Raw genomic sequence first — 20,126 nt, forward strand, 5'->3', positions numbered from 1 at the left:
TATGGGTGCCTTTCAAGAGTCTCAAGGACACCTTACAAAAATTTAGCAGGTAGAGGAAAAACATGTAAGGGGAATGAAATAAATAGTAGAGACATGACTAGTACACAAAGTAAAGACAGAATTCAATACAAAACACAATATGAGGCAATTAATGCACAGATGAAAAGGGAGGGGGACGTGGGGCTAAGGATAGGCAGAGGTGAAGAGATGGGTCTTGAGGCGGGACTGGAAGATGGTGAGGGACACAGAATTGTGGATCAGTTGGGGGAGGGAGTTCCAGAGCCTGGGAGCTGCCCTGGAGAAGGCTCTGTCCCCAAAACTGCGGAGGTTGGACTTGTGGATGGAGAGGAGACCGGCTGATGTGGATCTGAGGGACCGTGAGGGTTGGTAGGGGGAGAGGAGGTCAGTGAGATATGGGGGGGCCAGATGGTGGAGGGCTTTGTAGGTGAGGATCAGGATTTTGTAGTTGATCCAGTGGGAGATGGGAAGCCAGTGAAGTTGTTTGAGGACTGGAGTGATGTGATGCCAGGATTTGGTGTGGGTGATGAGTTGGGCTGCTGCGTTCTGGACCAGTTGGAGTCGGTTGATGTAGGTGGAGCTGATGCCAAGGAGAAGTGAGTTGCAGTAGTCCAGTCGGGAGGAGATGAAGGCATGGATGAGTCTTTCAGCAGCGGGAGGTGTGAGAGAGGGTCTGAGTTTGGCGATGTTGCAGAGATGAAAGAAGGAGGTTTTAATGACATGCCTTTCCTAGGCATATTGTCGTTGTTGTTGTTTGTCCTTCGAGGTCGAAGACCATGACTTAAGTGTTTTTGTTTTTGTTTGTGGGTCCGGGAGTGACTGGTGAGACTGATCCCTAGGCATATAAATGAAGGATGGATGTACAGACAAGTAATTGCAGAAGCTGGTTTATACCACAACATGCTGGAGTGACTCAGTGCGTCAGGTAGCATCTTTGGAGAAAAAGGAATAGGTGACCATCTATAGGTGAAGTGTTGTCAAGCCTTCCATTCACATCATCATGTTACGTTTTCGCGAAATCTTATTTTACTGCTTTATTCAGACAATATGTTTCATATGTTTCTATGTTCATATCTATATCTTTCATATCATATCATGTCTTTCATAAGACAATATCTTTCATATGTTCATATAATTTTCTATGTTTCTAAACTCATCTTGGTCTATTATCGCATCTGGAGATGCGCTTTAAGATAATGCATCCAAATTGTATTTTTTTTTTAAAGCGCAAGAGAAGATAATTTCAATCAATCTTTTTAATCAATCAACCTTTATTGTCATCTTGCAAAGCAACAATTGTACAGTGCAAAATGAGAAGACGTTTCCCAGGGAATACCGGAGCATCGCACATGAAACCTAAAACATTTCACACATAATAACAGTAAAAACAATCCAGATGTCCAAAGTTTACTCCCGGGCATGGGCATGGGCATGGACATGATGGACACTGCGCTCCGGGTCATCCAAGCGCTCGATGGACCGGGCCAGTAGAACCGGAACTGACGCGTTTCCACGGTGACAGTAGAACCGGAACTGACGCGTTTCCACGGTGACAGTAGAACCGGAACTGACCGCGTTTCCACGGCGACGGGACCGGTAGAACCGGAACTGACCGCGTTTCCACGGCGACGGGACCGGTAGAACCGGAACTGACCGCGTTTCCAGGGCGACGGGACCGGGCCTGCGGAGCGGGGATCGTTGCGCTGGACGATGAACAACCCCGAGGCGGTGTTCACGCTGCTCTATGTCGTCCTGTCCTTCTGCTTCGTCTTCACCCCGACCGAGTTTCGGTCTGCGGGGCTGACGGTGCAGGACCTGCTGGCTGATCAGCTGGGCAGCGAGCAGCTGGCCTTCGTGCACTATCACATCCGCAGGACGGCCGCCACGTTGGTGGCTCACTCGCTGCTGCCGCTAGGTCAGCCGGGCCGGGCGGGACGGGCGGGCCGGGCGGGCCGGGCGGGCGGTCGGGCGGGGGACTGGGGACTGGTTGTTGGGGACGATCTGGGGGCCGGGGGACTGGGGGTCGAACGGCCAGGACCCGGGAGAGGGTGACAGACCATCTACTGGACATTCAGGGCCATGTGAACCCGGGTCGTTGCCCAAAGCCCACATCTCGCCCGTTTGAAGTTCAGAAGGATACTTACCGAATAGTAAAAGAGTTACTCCATCAGCGTGTTTATGTCAAGGGTTATTTTGGAGAGAAGGCGAGGTCACAGAGTGAAATGTGGAGGATTATTGGTTTTTTAAATTCTGACATCAGCTGTATAAATAGTATTTAATCATTCTTTTTTTAATGTTTACTTTACCTGTTGTGAATTTACATTTTACCACTTGTTTGTTTATTGCAGGCTATTATGCAGGAATGTGTTTTGCATCTTCTGATGAAAATAACTACTTTCTTGTGAGCTGGGGATGGATTATTTACTTGCTGGTAGCTGTGCTAACTCCTGCCGTTGTTAGTCTCATCGTGTTGTACTGGTCCTCAAAGAATTGGAGCAATCATCCAATAGCCCGGAGCCTTGCATACTATGCCCTTCCCCAATCCAGTTGGAGAGCTGTGGCATCCTCTATTAATATAGAGTTCCGAAGGATTGATAAATTTGCCTCTGGTGCACCAGGAGCGCGAGTTATTGTCACCGACACCTGGGTGATGAAGGTGACTACTTATCATGTTCACGTGGCACAGCAACAGGACATTCACCTCACACTGACTGAATCAAGGCAACACGAACTGTGTCCCGACCTAAGTACTCCAGTACAATTTCTAACCATCCAAGTGGGCGTCATCAATCCACGCATCACACCATTTGACATTAGGTAGGTGATGGAGTCTAGTCTACATGCAGAAAACCAATTTAATTAAAAAAAACACACAAAATCCTGGAGTAACTCAGTGGGTGATGCAGCATCTCTGGAGAACAATGAGAGGAACACCTATCCATGTTCTCCAATGATGATGCCTGGCCCGCTGAGTTACTCTAGGATTTTGTCTTTTTTTGTAAACCAGAATCTGCAGTTCCTTTTGTCACCAATTTATTTATCCAACTTAAAGCTGCTTAAAAGTTGAAACTATAGGGTAGCACGGTGGCGCAGTAGTAGAGTTGTTGCCTTACAGCGCCAGAGACCCAGGTGTGATCTTGACTATGGGTGCTGTCTGTACAGAGTTTGTACATTCTCCCTGTGACCTGCATGGGAGCTCCAGTTTCCTCCCACACTCCAACGATGTACAGATTTGTAGGCTAATTGGCTTGGTATGATTGTAAATTATCCCTTGTGAAAATAAGATCTTAAATAGGGCATTAGAATGTGGGGGTCGCTGGTCAGCATGGACTTGGTGGGCCGAGGGGCCTATTTCTGTGTTGTATCTCTAAATTAAACTAATATCCCTTTTAAGATGATTTTCTAATGTCCTTTGGTTAATCCCTGTTAAGTCATCTGGAGGCATTATCTATAAGGAGAGATTGGGCAAACTTGGACTGTTTTCTCTGGAGCATCGGAGGCCGAGGGAAGACCTGATTGAAGTATATAAAATTATGAGGCATAGTCATAGAGTGATACAGTAATGAAACAGACCCTTCGGCCCAACTTGCCCACAACGGCCAACATGTCCCAGCTACAATAGTCCCACCTGCCTGCGCATGGTCCATATCCCTCCAAACTTGTCCTATCCATGTACCTGTTTAACTTTCTTGAACGATCGGATAGTCCCAGCCTCAACTACCTCCTCTGGCAGCCATAAATCCACCACTCTTTGTGTTAAAAAGTTACCCCTCGCGTTCCTATTAAATCTTTTCCCCTTCACCTTGAACTTATGTCCTCTGGTCCTCGATTTCCCTACTCTAGGCAAGTGACTTTGCAGAAAGGCCTGTTCCTGTGCTGTACTGTTCTATGTTCTCTCCCTTCAGCCCACAACAACAAAACCATAACAAGTGGGATGCAAATGAAAGGAAAAAAAAGCTAAGATTATTTCTCATCACAAACTGAAGCTCATGTTTGTTTTGTTCTGTTTGCAGGCTGAATTCAACAGAATATGGTGAACTGCGTGAGAAGCTCCATACAACAATACGGAATGCCCATAATGTGGTCATCCATCAGTCCCTGAGTGACATGTTTCTTGACACATTCAAAATCCAAGTGGAGCTGAATCAACGTTATCATCTTCCTGGCAACCAGGTATGGTATCTCAATGAAACGGTACTCTTTGCCAATATCGCAGTAAGACCATTCGACAACATAAAAATCTGAAAAGGTGTAAATATTTAGAGTTGACTAGACCAAGTGCACACCCATTGTAAAAATGGGAAGGCTGTGGCCTAGCGTTTGGAACAAAATAGGAATCAACCAGATACACATACACACACACACACACCATCTCCAGCTGTCAGCTCGGCCGCCGCCTGGGCTCCAGTGCAGGCCCCGACTTCATCTCCGGGCTCATCTCTGATCCCGGACCCAGGCTTATCCTTGGTTCCAGCGGCGGCGTCTTTCACGGCCCCATCTCAAGCCCCGGGCTTAGCCCTCACTCCAGCTCCAGCACTACCCTCCCCACCAGGGGCCGGGCGCCGGCAGCCGCTGACGCTCCTTGTTCACTGCGAGCGCTGGAGTGCCCCTCCCTCCCGGAGTGTCCAGTCCTACCTTGCGAGTACATTGTGACATCACTCGGGGTTTTTTCGGAATTGGGTGAGTTTTTGCAGCTGCTTTTAAAACTTACTTATTAATAACTTCAGAAATATAGGTGGGACTGCGACGGGAAGATGTTTATCGCCGTGATGGGAAAAATGTGAGTAGGATGTGTGAAAATGGGAAGGCTGTGGGAAGAAAATAGGAATTAACCAGATTCTCTCTCACACACACACACACGACAAAGACTTTTAGTTATATAAGATAATCTTTCTTGATTAGTACGGGGTCAGGGGTATGGGGAGAAGGCCGGAGAATGAGGTTAGGAGGGAGAGATAGATCCGCCATGATTGAATGACGGAGACGACTTGATGGGCCCAATGACCTAATTTTGCTTGTGACATGACCTTCATCAGAAGTGGAGAACTATTGAAGATGTAACAGGTTTTAAATACAGGTGGGAAAGTTGGAGAATATGTTTGAAATTATGGGAAGCAGAACATGTTAAATGAAAAAAGGATAAAGGGACAAATCAAATGTGGACAGAAATGGGAAAATAAATAAACATTCCTAAGGAAATGACTGGAAATAACATGATTGCCATGCAAAGGTAATGGTGGACACAGTTACTTCAAAAACGAGATCATATGAATCAGCAAAAGCTGTGAATCAGTCACTAATCTTTGCCTTTATAGTGTAGAATAAGGGGTCACAGTTTAAGGATAAGGGGGAAATCTTTTAGGACCGAGATGAGGAAAACATTTTTCACACAGACAGTGGTGAATCTCTGGAATTCTCTGCCACAGAAGGTAGTTGAGGCCAGTTCATTGGCTATATTTAAGAGGGAGTTAGATGTGGCCCTTGTGGCTAAAGGGATCAGGGGGTATGGAGAGAAGGCAGGTACAGGATACTGAGTTGGATGATCAGCCATGATCATATTGAATGGCAGTGCAGGCTCGAAGGGCCGAATGGCCTACTGCACCTATTTTCTATGTTTCTATGTACACAAGGTACATGAGCTTATAATTTGCTGCCTTTCCCTACTTTCATCAGATTTCATTACTTTTGTGTTTTCATTTTGGCTTCAGATCTAGCTATAACAGATCTCGCATGCACCATCTCTAACCTTATATGCTGCATTTGATGCTCTCAATGTAGCCTTCTTTACATCGGTGAGACCAAGTGTACACGAGGTAGTTATTTCACTGATCACTTGCCCTTGTTCTGTCAAGGCCTGCTGGATTTCCTGTTTGTTAACCATTTTAACTCCCCTTCCCATTTCCTTAACAGCCTCTCAGTCCTGGATCTGTTCCATTGTTTAAGTGAGACCACACTCAAACTGGAGGAACAGCACCTCATATTCTGCTTGGGCAGCTTTCAACCTATCACTTGAAGGGCGTGGTCCCACCCCCACCTCTATTCCAGCTTTCTCCCCCTGCTAAGTTTTTTTGGCCTTCCATCACAGCAATGTGATGGATGCTTATGTAAATTATGTTGTGTCTTGGGTCTATTTGTTTGTAATGTATGGCTGCAGAAACGTCATTTCGTTTGGACCTCAAGGGGTCAAAATGACAAATAAATTGTATCGTATCGTTGTATCGTGCTGCCATCCGTCTGAAGAAGGGTCCCGACCCAAAACGTTGCCTATCTATGTCCTCTAAAGATGCTACCTGACCTGCTGAGTTACTCCAGCACTTTGTGACCTATGCAAGATTCTAGTAACTGCAGTTCCTTGTGTCCACTCAGATTTCACTCTTTTTTTGCGTTCTTTCTAGGCTTCAATCTATCTTTATTCTTTAGTCCTACAACCCTCTGAAATTTCTCTGCCTCAACATTTTTCCTTGATTCTCTATTCACGACTTTGCCTTCAGCTTCCTGGGCTGGAAGATCTGCAATCTCCTCAATAGCTCCATCCTACTACTTCTGTTCTCCCTCTAATCTTTCTCACACTCTTTCAAACCAACCTCCTTAGCCAGGTTATCAATCCCCCTTCTAGCTTCTACGTCCTTCAATTACATTTTTTTGGGTCAAATTCGATTTTTGAAGTCACTGAGTTATTCAGCATGGAGAAAGATTCTTCAATCCAACTGGTCCATGCCTAAATAAATTAGTCCTATTTGTTAGTAAGTTGTTTGACTTCGCAAATGAAAAAACTGTCATTTTCCAGCACAATAAAAAGCTAATACAAGGAAGAGTGCAGCATCGAGAAAATACTAAAGCTATAAAGTAAATGAAACAGGGTGTGTAATTAGATGTAAGGCAACAGAAAACAAAATGCAAGCAATGTAAAATCAAGCAGCAAATGTTTAATTAAAATAAAAGTGGCAATGATGAATTTTGCGCCCATAAAGACTCTCGCTGGCTGGCCTATAATTGACATTAAAGAAATTTTGCAGTCTGCTGTGGAAAGATTTTACTGCATTAATAATTTTTCCTTGTGAACGTTTCCTAAAAAATGTCCTTGTGGGCCTCATTCTGGCTGAAAGAATTGGGATCTGACCCCATTTTCCTCTCTTCAACATCATCATAAGGGTTCCCAGACATCCCAAGGCAAAATAGAAACCGTGCTCTTTGTAATTATAATTGTCGCTGTCACCTGCAATTGGATTTGCTGTTGTCTGAGGGAGCTGGGTAGTGAGACCAAATTGGGTGCTATGCTAATTGATGCTCCTGTGACCATACTTTAAAATGGTAATAATAAGCCCATGTCAAGAAGGAAAATGTATTGTCTTGACCAAGTGTTGTAACAAATGTTAATATTATTAAAACTATTATGAATATACCAATGAAGAAACACAGGAAACAGAGGACAGCTAGATGGGTTCAGCTTATTGCATCTGGAAAAAAACCCATGTGGTCGCAGTGATGTCAGGATCTCTCTGGCAGTGTAAGGCAGCAGCTCTACCGCTGCACCACTGTGCCATTCAACACAAGTGTTTAAAAGAGAGAAGGGGAATTTTTTTTTAAAGAGTCATGCTCTTCAGCCACACTCGTCCATGCAGACCAAGATGCCCCATCTTAGGTAGTCCCATTTGCCTGTGTTTGGCCCAGATCCCTCTAAATCTTTCCTATCCATGTATCTGTCCAAGTGTCTTAAATGTTGTAGGTGTATTGTACCGTATGTGTTGATTGTTGTCGTTGTCACCTGCAATTGGATTTGCTGTTTGTGGGAGTTGGGGAGTGAGACCAAATTGGGTGCTATGTTAATTGATGGTGCTCCTGTGACCATACTTTAAAATGGTAATCTTTTGACTATTAGACCCTAGCAAACACCAAGGTTGTAAAAGATGCATGTATATTAAGGTTTTTTATTGTTCAAAAGAGGATAGGTTTTCACTTTTTAAATGAAAGCAAGTTCAAATTGAAGCCACCTCGCATGACAATGATTTGATTCCACCAGTGGTGCTGTCAGCAAATAAAAGATGGCATTGATCTTGAATGAATGAATAAGTTTATTGGCAAAGTATTCACATACAAGGAATTTGCCTTGGTGCTCCGCACGCAAGTGACAACATGACATACAGTGACAGCTAGGAATGACGCATAAAACATTCCTAGCTTGAAGATGCAGTTGTGCCAGTTCCAATCAAAACAAGCGTGGCAGAATTAAATATATTATTGGAGGAATAATTCTGTACGAATGGGAACTTTGTAAATTTACAGAATCACAAAGATGTCACAGAATCCTAATGGGCCTGTCCCACTTAGGCGATTTTTTGACTTGACAGTCGCCTGAGAAAACGGCGATTGTCGGAGTGGAGCGCACGCGCGCGCACACACACACGCACACACACACACACACACACACACACACCCCGGGGGTAGCGCTGTCTTGAGTGAAATTCACACGGTGCAAAGCCAATGCGATACAAACACACACCGCGATAAACAGGAAGGTTGGCGCTGTAATTAAGACGGTGAAACCACAGTGTAGGGGAAGGGTCACGTAAGTCCTTTAAAAGAGGAGGGGGGGGGGGGGAGAAGGAGTGGAGACAACTTTTAAGAAGCCAGAGATACACGGCTGTGAAGCTCGGCGGACATTTAACATTACCGGTCGGTTATCCTGGTTTCTGAAAACTACTGCTTACGGTTTTTTTCCCCAATGAGCCAATGAAATTCACCGGTCAGCACCGGCTACAACCTACAAGAACCTTCGACCTCCTGGCAACCCACTAGTTCCTCCTGGCGACCCACCTACGGCACGAGAATTCTCGCTACTCTCCACGACGGCTTCATTCTGGTCGCCGCTAATTTTTCAACATGTTGAAAAATTCATGGCAACCATAATGAGGCCGCGACTAGTTCCCAGAATGCGGGAACTCCTCACGACCATGAAGGCGACTCCCCGGCAACCACCCGCGAACATGTAGCGACCGCATAGTCTCCTGCAGTAGCGTAAGTGGGACAGGCCCATTAGGATACATGTTTTATTTAAATGTACTTAATTTCTTTGATACAGGAATTGGAATCGTGTATTGGCTGCATGCAGACAGCTGCGAACATCAAACTTGTCAAATTCTGCATGGAGCCAAATGATGGTGAATGTCAGCAATGTTACTGCCGTCCGATGTGGTGCCTGACCTGCATGGGGAAATGGTTTGCCAGCCGCCAGGACCAGCAGCATCCAGAAACGTGGCTTTCAAATCGGGTGCCTTGTCCTACCTGTCGATCTAAATTCTGCATACTTGATATCTCCATTGTTTGCTGAAAATAACCTGAATATGATAATTGAACTAGTTAACATCGACAAAATTCATATTTGTAAGTTATAGAAGCAGAATTAAGCCATTTGGCCTATCAAGTCTATTCCGCCATTCAATCATGGCTGATCTATCTTTCCCTCTCAACCGCATTCTCCTGCCTTCTCCCCATAACCCCATGACACCCGTTTTAATCAAGAATCCATCAATCTCCAAGCAAGATTTTATTTCTGGCCTCTTGCATCTTGTCACTCTAACCGCAATGAATTTTCTTTTTTGGTGGATTTGAATGCCCCTGAAATGTTTTTTATTTTTCTTGTTAAAACTTGTGTCTGCTTCAATCTAATAGAGTCTGGAGGACTTTCTGTAACCAAAGTTCCAAAATGGTCACTTGTCTCTTTATCGCCTTCATAGGTTGACACACAGTGGTGTACCAGTTAACACTGTCTCCCAGCTCTAGAGCTGCATGTTCAATTCTGCCGGTGACTGCCATCCGCGTGGACTTTGCACATTCTCCATCTTTGCACGCACGCACTTCCAGGTCTTCCAATTTTCTCCCACGTCCCAAAGAAGTACTGCTCGGTTAATTGGCTATTGTAAATTGACTCCTTAAAGAATCAAATAATTTGTTATTGGGAGAGAATCAATGGCGGGACTACAGGGGAATGAGAAGAATGGAATGAGACTGGGATTTTCTGGATGCCGCGTGGATTCAATGGTCCAAATGACTTCTTACTCTGTAGTTAGTAGGTAACGTGCATTAAACCTAAACTTGAAACCAGTATATACACTTGGTGGAAAGGATGAGAACTAATGGATTTTGTCACAGAAGCAGGCGGATTCAGAATTGCCTGGAACTCATCACAACAGCTGGGTGGTGCATCTTGTTGAGCTGCCGACATAACACCAGAGACCCAGTGTGCTGATTGTATGGAGCTTGCACGTTCTCCCTGTAACCGCGTAGGTTTTCCCCCTCCCATCCCAAAGACTTGCAGGTTGAGAGGCTAATTGCCCACTGTAAATTGCGCCTTGTGTCTAGATGAGCAGTAAATCTAGGGGGAATTGGGAAGAATGTATCGAGAAAAAAAATGGGATTAATGTAGGCTTCGTGTAAATGGATGGTCAATGCGCTGGCATGGATTCGGTGTACCAAAGTGCCTGTTTCCATGCTGTGTGACCCTGTGACAACTTATAGGAATCACAAGTTATTTTAAATATCTTGAACTGAATTTGAATTTCAGTCTTGTATATCTTTTTATATTTCAAAGCTGTCTTTTGGCTTTATACTTCAGATGCAATTGTTACGTATTTTTATACCTCCAAATGTCCACATGATCACTACAAACCTGTACATGATTACACAAAAACAACAATCAGATGGCAATTATTTACAATAGAATGGAGATGTGAATTATTTTTATTTACTTTGCTTCTGATGCACTGCTTTAATAGCCCATCTCCTTAATGAACAATTTCTGAAGCCTGTTGATATAGGGATAGCATTTTCCATTTCCTACTCAAAAATGCTATTGGTGTTATAGTTTGTTGGATTTTCTGGGATGGTATTCTTAAACAGCACTTTGTAGTTGATTTGTTCTCTGACCTAGAGTGACATTTGGAAGTCTGGATTCATTACCCTGATGGAGATACTGATAACGGACCTTATTGAAATACAGTAGTCTGTCGGATGATGATACTTCCACAATGATGCTCTGACTGCCTTTGCTCCAAATGAGAGAAGGAAATGGTGCCACTTTTTATGAATAGTTATGTTAAATATTGTTTATATATAATATAAAATTAATAAATAAAAAGAATGATGCAGTGCAATTTTCTTTTAAACACTTGTGTTGTTTAGTTTATTGCCACGTGTACTGAGGTACAGTGAAAAGCTTTGTGGACTAACAGACAACACGTTGTTCTGATTCACGCTGAATTTAGCACAATTTCTGCACTCAAACATCAGTAAAGCCCAATATAATCAATTCCATTTGGTGATATATTAACCAATTATACTTCAGTTTTTAGACGATAGCAACTAACTTTCAGAACATAACTTGTAAATACCGAATACTATTACAAAAAATGATCAAATTGGGCCTGATTAAGGTACAGAAATGGATTTTGTAGACTTAAAGATAATGGAAAACTGCATTAAAAAAAGAAAAAGTCCTATTTGCACTGAGGAGATCTGGTAGCAATACAGTGCCCTCCATAATGTTTGGGACCAAGGCCCATCATTTATTTATTTGCCTCTGTACTCCACAATTTGAGATTTGTAGAAGAGAAAACTGAAGGGGACTAGCCCCCAAAACAAGCATAAGTTAAAGATGGCTGCAATACAGGCCTGGCAGAGCATCACCAGAACACCCAGCAACTGGTGAAGTCCATGAATCGTAGACTTCAAGCAGTCAATCTCCCAAATGATTAATCATTACAACTTACTAACATTGTACTCTCCCGTGACAAGGGTAATATCTTTGTACTCTCTGGGTAGCTTTTTTCCCCTAAATTAAATAATGATCCATAGTTAGATAAGCAAACACATTTTTAAAGATGATGTTCAAACTGATTTTTAGTTGGAGAAACCATAATCGTCAAGGATTATTGTCCTCTTACATTCTTTGCTTGTCTGTGGTGAATTACCCTACTTATCTAACTTAGGAGCAGATTCCATGCAGGAACTGAAGCCCAGACAGAGCCCAGAACACAAAAATGCTGGAGTGCATAAATACCAGAGAGAATCAACATTTTATGGGCATTTATAAAATTACAGTTACAAAAGAGAATATTTGGCCCATTATGTCATACTGACCAAGGAATATTAAACTAATCCCATTTTCCACATTATGCATTTATTCATCTATATTACTAAAACTCTTCTCTTGTTTGTGTATATGTGTGTGTGTGTGAGATCTGGGCACAATCTGGTTAATTTCTATTTTGTTCCAAACGCTAGGCCACAGCCTTCCTTTTTTCAAAGGTCGAGACCCTTCTTCAGACTGAGGGTTAGCGTAGAGGGAACCGAGAGATATGAAAAGTTACATCAAACAAATTGATGAAAGATATGCAAAAAGACAGATCAAAGCCAGCAATAATGATCAAGGTAAAATGGAGCCCACAATGGTCCATTGTTGGGTGTAGGGAAGGTGATAATGAGTAATACATTTCACTGTTTACTCCAGAAATAGTTTAGTTTAGAGATGCAGTGTGGAAACAGGCTCTCCCACCGAGTCCACGCCGACCAGCAATCCCCGCACATTAACACAAGTCTACACACACTAGGGACAATTTACACTTAAACCAAGTGTACAAACCCAAATCAATTAACCTACAAATCTGTACGTCTGGAGTGTGGGAGGAAACTGAAGATCTCGGAGAAAACCCATGCGATCAACAGACAATAGACAATAGGTACAGGAGTAGGCCATTCGACCCTTCGAGCCAGCACCGCCATTCAATGTGATCATGTCACGCGAAGAGCGTACAAACTCCCTACAGACAGCAGCTGTAATCAAGATCGAATCCAGATCTCTGGCACTGTAAGGTAGCAACTCTACCACTACCGTGCTGCCCTTTACTGAATCCACAGGATCTTCCTGGTAGCCCAAAGTGTTATGTGAAATATTTACATGATCAGCCAACAAAGTTATGGTAAAAGGTAATTGATCTGAAATATTTACCATATTTTTCCATCCATGCTGCTGAATATCTCCAGTTTCCCCAAGTTTAGGGTTAGGTTTATTATTGTCACATGTACTGAGGTACAGCAGAATTATTTGTTTTTTGTGCTATCAGATCAAATAATGCCATACACAGATATAATCAACCCAAACTTAAGTACAGAGACAGAGCAACGAGGAAAGATGCAGAGTGTAGAATATAGTTCTCAGCATTATAGCACATCAATAATGCACTGTGAAGTATTCTATTAATGTCTGGCTGTAGATATATATATATACTAGACCAAGTGCAGGCCCGTTGGGTCTGTTTCCCCGACGCGATTTGCGGGGGGGGGGGGGGGGGGCTGCGGCATCACACTCACGCTAACCACCCCCCAAACACACAGATGGGGGAGGGGGGGAGGGGGGGTGGGGAGAGGGGAGGGTGAGAAGAGGGGAGAGGGGGAGGAGGAAACGGGAGAGATTTGGGAGAGGAGAGCGGGGTAGGGGGAGAGAGGGGGATGGGAAGGGGGAGGAAAGTGGGGAGTGGGAGGAGAGCGGGGAGGGCAGGAAGTGGAGAGGGGTAGGAGAGGGGTAGGGGGAGTGGTGGAAGAGGCAAAGATGGGTAGGGGGAGAGAGCGGTGGGGGTTGGCGTGGGAGGGGAGGAGAGAGGGGTGAGGAGAGAGAGGGGAGGGGAAAGGGAGGAGGAGAGGGGTGCGGGAGGGGGTGAGAGGGAGGGGAGGATGGAGAGGGGGAAGAGTGTGGAGGGAGGGGAGAGGGGTAGGGGGAGAGAGGGGGAAGAGTGTGGAGGGGGAGAGCGGAGAGAGGGGGAAGAGTGGGGAGGGAGAGGGAAGGGAGGGGGGAGAGAGAGGGGTGGGGGAGGGAGATGGGGAGGGATGGGGGGTGGGGGGAGATAAGTGGAAGAATGGGGAGGGAGGGGGAGAGGTATAGGGGGGAGTGGTGGAAGTGGGAGAGAGGGAGGAGGAGAGGGGTAGGGGGAGTGGTGGAAGAGGGACAGAGGGGTAGGGGAAAGGGGCGGGGGAGGGAGGAATGGAGGTGGGAGGAGGAGGGGGAGGAGAGGGAGAGAGGTGAGGAGATGGAGAGGGGGAGGAGTGTGGGGGAGGGGGAGGAGAGAGGGTTGGGGGAGGGGGAGAGAGGTGTGGGGGAGGGGGGAGAGGAGGGAGATGGGGTATGGGAGGGAGGGGGAGAGGGGTGGGGGGAGAGAGGGGAAATAGTGGGGAGGGAGAGTGGAAGGGGGAGGGGTAGGGACAGTCCATCTGTTCCCCATTCCCTATCACCCCCAATCCTCTTTCTCTATTCCCACACACGTGATGACGCGCTTCGACACAGGCTGCGGGGGTGGGGGGGAGGGGGAGGGGCTGGTGCAAAGGTATATGTAAATTGATCCATTCCGATTGGACATCTGTGAGCATTGGGCATTGTGACATCACACGATTGAACGTTCACCAACATTCTGTGGCTGAGGGCTGGTTTTTTTTTGAAATTTTTGGGGGGGGTGGGGGGAGAAGGATTTTATTAAAAATGTGTACATAAACACGATGAAATTTAATCAGGAGTGGATACTTGGAATGAAAAGTGAAATCTCTACCGAAATGGAAAACATCTCGGCGATTCTGCGTCTGGTGTTGGCGTAGCAACGAATTAAAGGCTGGCAGCCACAAGTCAGGCAGACACACACACACACACACACACACACACACAAACACACACACACACACACACACACACACACACACACACACACACACACACACACACACACACACACACACACTCAATTTTATAAGATAGATAGATAGATAGATAGATAGATAGATAGATAGATAGATAGATAGATAGATAGATAGATAGATAGATAGATAGATAGATAGATAGATAGATAGATAGATAGATAGATAGATAGATGATAGATATATATATAAACGGTAAGTTATTGTAGCTGTAAATTATGAAAATTGCAGCAAAATTCTCAATTGTAATGAACTCCAAGCTGCAACGTCAGTCATTTGACACAATCAGTGTGCTTCAAAGCTGCCACAAAGTTTTGTTTCCATGACATTTTAGTATGAAGTTGTGGGAAACATAGCCTTCAGCACAACCAAAATGAGTGGGACGTAAGTTTGGTTTGTCCCCCACAGTTAATGTGTGTAGTTTGTGTGAGGGAAGCAGCCCGGTCCATCTCACAAACCTGCCTCAACCCCTCCTCATTGTATTCTGTACTGCTTTGATTACACTGCTATTAAGCTGGAAGGAGTCCATCGAAGATCAACAAGAATGTTGCTTGGACTCGTGGGCATTGCTACAGGGAAAGGTTGGGTAGGTTAGGATTATCTTTCTTGGAGTGTAGGAGTCTGATGGCACCGTGGCCTTACAGAGGTATATAAAAAATCGACGGGCATAGATAGTGTGAAGACATAATCATTTTCCTAGGGTTAGGGAATGAAAACCTGCAGTGTAAAGGTTTCAGGTGAGAGAGGCAAAGATTTAAAAAGGGACCTAACTTCTTTACACACAGGAGATGGAAAGAGCTGTCAAAGAAAGTGGTTGAGGCAGGCACAATAACAACTTTTAAAAGACATTCAAACAGGTAACATGGATAGGAAAGATTTAGAGGGACATGGGCCTAATGCGAGTAAACGACATCAGCTTAGATTGGTTTATTTGTTGTCTTGAACATGTTGGGGGAAGAGCCCTCTTCCATACTATCTGGCTCTCTGATCAAAGTATTTATTTAAAGCTTTAAAAAAAAAACAAAGTGCTGGGGGAACTCAGTAGACCAGGCAGCATCTGTGGGTGGCACAGTGGCGCAGCGGTAGATTTGCTGCCTTACAGCGCTTACAGCGCCAGAGACCCGGGTTCGATCTCGCCTACGAGTGCTGTCTGCACAGAGTTTGTACGTTCTCCCCGTGACTGGTTTCCTTCCACATTCCAAAGACATACAGGTTTGTAGGTTAATTGGCTTGGTATAAATGTCAATTGTCCCTAGTGCGTTAATGCACGGGGATCGCTGCTCGGTGCGGATTCGGTGGGCCGAAGGGCCCGTTTCTGCGCTGCTTCTCTAAACTAAACTAACTAAAAATGGACGTCCTCGTTTCTGTTTGGGACATTTCTTCAAACCTATGGAGTAGAGGGACAGTAGCTGGTAGAGAGAGATGCGAGGAAGAGGTAGATACATGGAATCAGGTGAGGTGGGTGATTGGCGGAGGGGTGGAGATAGTAACAGTGAAATGGAGACAAAAAGATGCAGATGTGTAATCAGATATCTATTTAAATTCTAAGCAGGAAACTTGTGGCTGGTCGCATGCATTGTCTCTGTTTGACTATCATAAGGTATAGTTGAACAGGAAGCAACAGAGCTTGAATGCATGGCTTAAGATAAAAGAAACACCACATCTCGGTTTCTGAGAAGCTTTTACACTGTCAGGCGATGGAGCTGGGATGCACGAGTCCTCACAATAAACTCTTGCTCTTAATTCAACACTTGCTACTTCTATCTCACATGGCTACTGCAGGTAAGAACCCGGTGGATGAAATGTTTTTAGAGTTTGTAATGTATCTTCTTAATGCTAATAAATACAAATTATCATAGCTTGCCATTATCTTTGATTTAAGGAGTCAATTCTCGTTGGCTCAAACTGAAGGTACAGTTCTATTCCTCTACATCTAAAATAAAAACAGAACTGCAGTTAAAAGAGCAAAGATAGACACAAAGGTACACAAAAATGCTGGAGAAACTCAGCGGGTGCAGCAGCATCTATGGAGTGAAGGAAATAGGTGACGTTTCGGGCCGAAACCCTTCTTCAGACTGATAGGGGGTGGGGGGGGGGAGAAGGAAGGAAAGATAGACACAAAGTGGTGGAATAACTCAGCGGGTCAGGCAGCATCTCAGCAGAAAAAGAATGGGCGACATTTCGGGTCCAGACTCTTCATCACACTGAGAGCATCTGTGCAGTAAATAATAGTTAATGATCAATGACTAGAATACTGAGAAAATAAGCATGTTTAATGTTATAGAGAAGGGGAGCAATGGAGAGCAAAGTAAAGGAGAACAACAGTTAGCCCAAAAGAGAGATCAGAAAAAACTTCTTGATGGCCTGCTGAATATCATCAGGCTCTTTCTGTTTTCATTTGAGATTTATTGTAGGTAGATTTTTTCTTATACTATTGTGTTACAATTCACAACTGATAGCACGCAGCCAAAAGATTTTCACTGTATCTTGGTCCGCGTGAATATAATAAACCTAAACTTAAACTTGGCTGCTGTGCTGCATGGATAGGACAAGTTTGGAAGGGTCTGCGTCTGGAAGACCAAACGCAGACAGGTGGGATTAGTGTAGCTGGGACATGTTGGCTGGTGTGGGCCCATTGGGCTGAAGGGCCTGTTTCCACAATGTATCACTCTATGACTCTATGACAGGACTATGTAGATTGTTTGTTGATATCCCATGGAATCCCAACTGGGATTCTGGTTTTGATTCACCGACATTCTGGTTCTTCAAACGTGCAGGTTTAATAAATAATAATAAAAAGTCCACCACTTTTAATATAAAACTTTTATATTAAAAGTGGTGGACTTTTTTTATTATATAATTTTCAAGATGCAGGCTAAGTAGACATGTCCGGCACACTGCCCATACCTGACTGCTCATGAGAAGGTGCTGGTGAGCTGCCTCCTTGAGTAGATTATTGAAGTCCCTAAAAATATCTTAAAAAGGGTAAGCTCGGTGTAGTCAAATGCAAGCCTTCAGCAGCCAAGAATGGGAGAAATCATAATGGTAAACAAGGAAATGGCAAAGCAATTCAATAGACAATAGACAATAGGTGCAAGAGTAGACTATTCAGCCCTTCGAGCCAGCACCGCCATTCAATGTGATCATGGCTAATCATCCCCAATCAATACCCCGTTACTGCCTTCTCCCCATATCCCCTGACTCCGCTATTTTTAAGAGCCCTATCTAGCTCTCTCTTGAAAACATCCAGGAACCTGTCTCCACTGCCCTCTGAGGCAGAGAATTCCACAGACTCACCACTTTCTGTGAGAAAAAATGTTTCCTCGTCTCCGTTCTAAATGGCTTACTCCTTATTCTTAAACTGTGGCCCCTGGTTCTGGACTACCCCAACCTCGGGAACATGTTTCCTGCCTCTAGCGTGTCCAAGCCCTTAACAATCTTATATGTTTCAAATTCAACAGATGTTTTACATCTGACTTCACAAAGGAGGATACTGTTGAAGAACTATAATGTAAGAGTACACATATGAGGGAAATCAGGACAGGAGCTAGCTTTGCCAAATAAAATAATCATACGAGAGTCTACAAGTAACTTGGGAAAGAAAGGTCCACTCAATGTGGTCGTCTAGGTATGGAGCCACAGGAGATGCACAAAGTTTTAATTAATATTTCTCATCTGTATTTACCATGGGAAAGGTCAGGGAAACTAAGGAATTAAGGGAACAGTGATGCACTGAAACATATCCACATTATAAACTGGAGGTGCTGGCAGTCGTAAGGCATACTGAAGGAGATAAATGTTCTCCTTCATCATCAAGGGACATCATCAAGTATATGCTAGGAAAGAAATTGAAGGGATCTCCTGGCAGAGATACCATTTTTAGCCACAGGTGAGGTAGCGGAAGACTGAAGGTGGCTACTGTTGTGTATTTCTTTGGGAAGGGCTGCAAAAATAAGCCAGGGAACTACAGGCCGGTAATCCTTCCCATATCAGTGGTGGGAAGGTTACTGAGTGGATCCTGAGGGACAGGGTCCATAGGCATTTGGAAAGGCAAGGATTATTCGGCATAGTCAGCGTGGCTTTGTACATGGGAGATGGGAGACAGCATCCCACAAATTTGATTGAGTTTTTAAAGAGATGATGGGGGATTGACAATATTGGGCGGTGGACATTGGCTACATGGACTTTAGCAAGGCTTTGACAAGATCCCACATAGTAGGCTAGTCGGGAAGGATAGATCATATGGAGACACAAATGGCTTGGTTGAACTTTTAGGCTGCCATTAATCGGGTGAAGAGACTATTATACAGTAAAATAACTGCTGTGTTACAATGCTGAGAGCTATAGTCTGCACTCTGTATCTTCCCAATTGCTCTATCTATTGTACTTGAATTTGACAATTGAATTTATGTATAGTTTTGTCTGATCTGACTGGATAGCATGCAAGACATGGCACGGTGGCGTAGCGGTAGAGTTTCTGCCTTACAGCGCCGGAGACATGAGTTTTAACCTGACCATGTATGAATTGTGTACCTTCTCCCCAGAAACTGCATGGGTTTTCACTCGGTGCTCCAGTTTCCTCCCACACTCTAAAGGCGTACCGGTTTGCAGGCTAATTGGCTTCTGTAAAATTGTAATTTGTCCCTCGTGTGTGTAGGATAGTGTACTGTAAAGCCCCTGTCCCACTTAAGAGACCTAAACAGAAACCTCTGGAGACCTTGCTCGCCACCCAAAAAAAAATCAAGATCGAGGTGACCTGCAACCTCCTACCACTTCCCACGCATATGTTGAAAACCTTCCTCGACTATGAAGAAAACCGACTTCGACTAGACCTGCGACTAAATAAGTATCTATTTTTAAAACGGCAACCTATTTTAAGTCGAGGCCGGTTTTAATCATGATGAAAAAATAGCAGCAACCTAGATGAAGCCTTGACCACGCAGAAACCATTTTCGACCATCAGGGAGAGTGACCAAAACCTCCGGTGACCTCATGGAAACCTTGGGAGGCGGGCAAGGTCACCAGAGGTTGCTGTTTAGGTCTCCTAAGTGGGACAGGGGCTATAGTGTGCGGGGATCGCTGGTCATTGTGGACTCGCTGGGATGAAGGGCCTGTTTCCACGCTGTATCTCCAAACTAAACTAAATAAAGCTTTTACACTATACTTTGCTACAAATTATAAGAATAAACCTAAACCATTGTATGATCCAGCTAAATTTCAGGATGTTTATAATAGGAGATTTGATGATGATAATGCCATTGATTATTAAGATTTGGTTAGGTTCTCTCTATAAAGATGGCTGTTGTCAGCCACTTGTATGTGCAAATGTTATTTGGCACTTCACGGTCCATCCCTGGATGTTATTGCGTGTAGGC

General features: G+C 44.4%; 1 protein-coding gene across 1 annotated transcript; it reads left to right on the top strand.

The window, feature by feature from the left end:
- Positions 1-1,637: 1,637 nt before the first annotated feature.
- On the top strand, positions 1,638-11,180 carry tmem129 (transmembrane protein 129, E3 ubiquitin ligase). Its single transcript, XM_033034598.1, has 4 exons — positions 1,638-1,933; positions 2,367-2,835; positions 4,032-4,191; positions 9,098-11,180. Exons 1-4 carry the CDS (start codon positions 1,729-1,731, stop codon positions 9,344-9,346), a joined length of 1,083 nt encoding a protein of 360 aa, XP_032890489.1. The 5' UTR covers positions 1,638-1,728; the 3' UTR covers positions 9,347-11,180.
- Positions 11,181-20,126: the final 8,946 nt, after the last annotated feature.

The sequence above is a fragment of the Amblyraja radiata genome, chromosome 1, assembly GCF_010909765.2.
Source record: "Amblyraja radiata isolate CabotCenter1 chromosome 1, sAmbRad1.1.pri, whole genome shotgun sequence".
NCBI lineage: Eukaryota > Metazoa > Chordata > Chondrichthyes > Rajiformes > Rajidae > Amblyraja > Amblyraja radiata.

Excerpts from the sequence above, each read along its gene's own strand:
- tmem129 (XM_033034598.1), top strand. The coding sequence starts at position 1,729 with ATGAACAACCCCGAGGCGGTGTTCACGCTGCTCTATGTCGTCCTGTCC. Across the intron at positions 1,934-2,366 it reads TCACTCGCTGCTGCCGCTAG|GCTATTATGCAGGAATGTGT; the intron begins GTCAGCCGGGCC and ends TGTTTATTGCAG. Across the intron at positions 4,192-9,097 it reads ATCATCTTCCTGGCAACCAG|GAATTGGAATCGTGTATTGG; the intron begins GTATGGTATCTC and ends TCTTTGATACAG.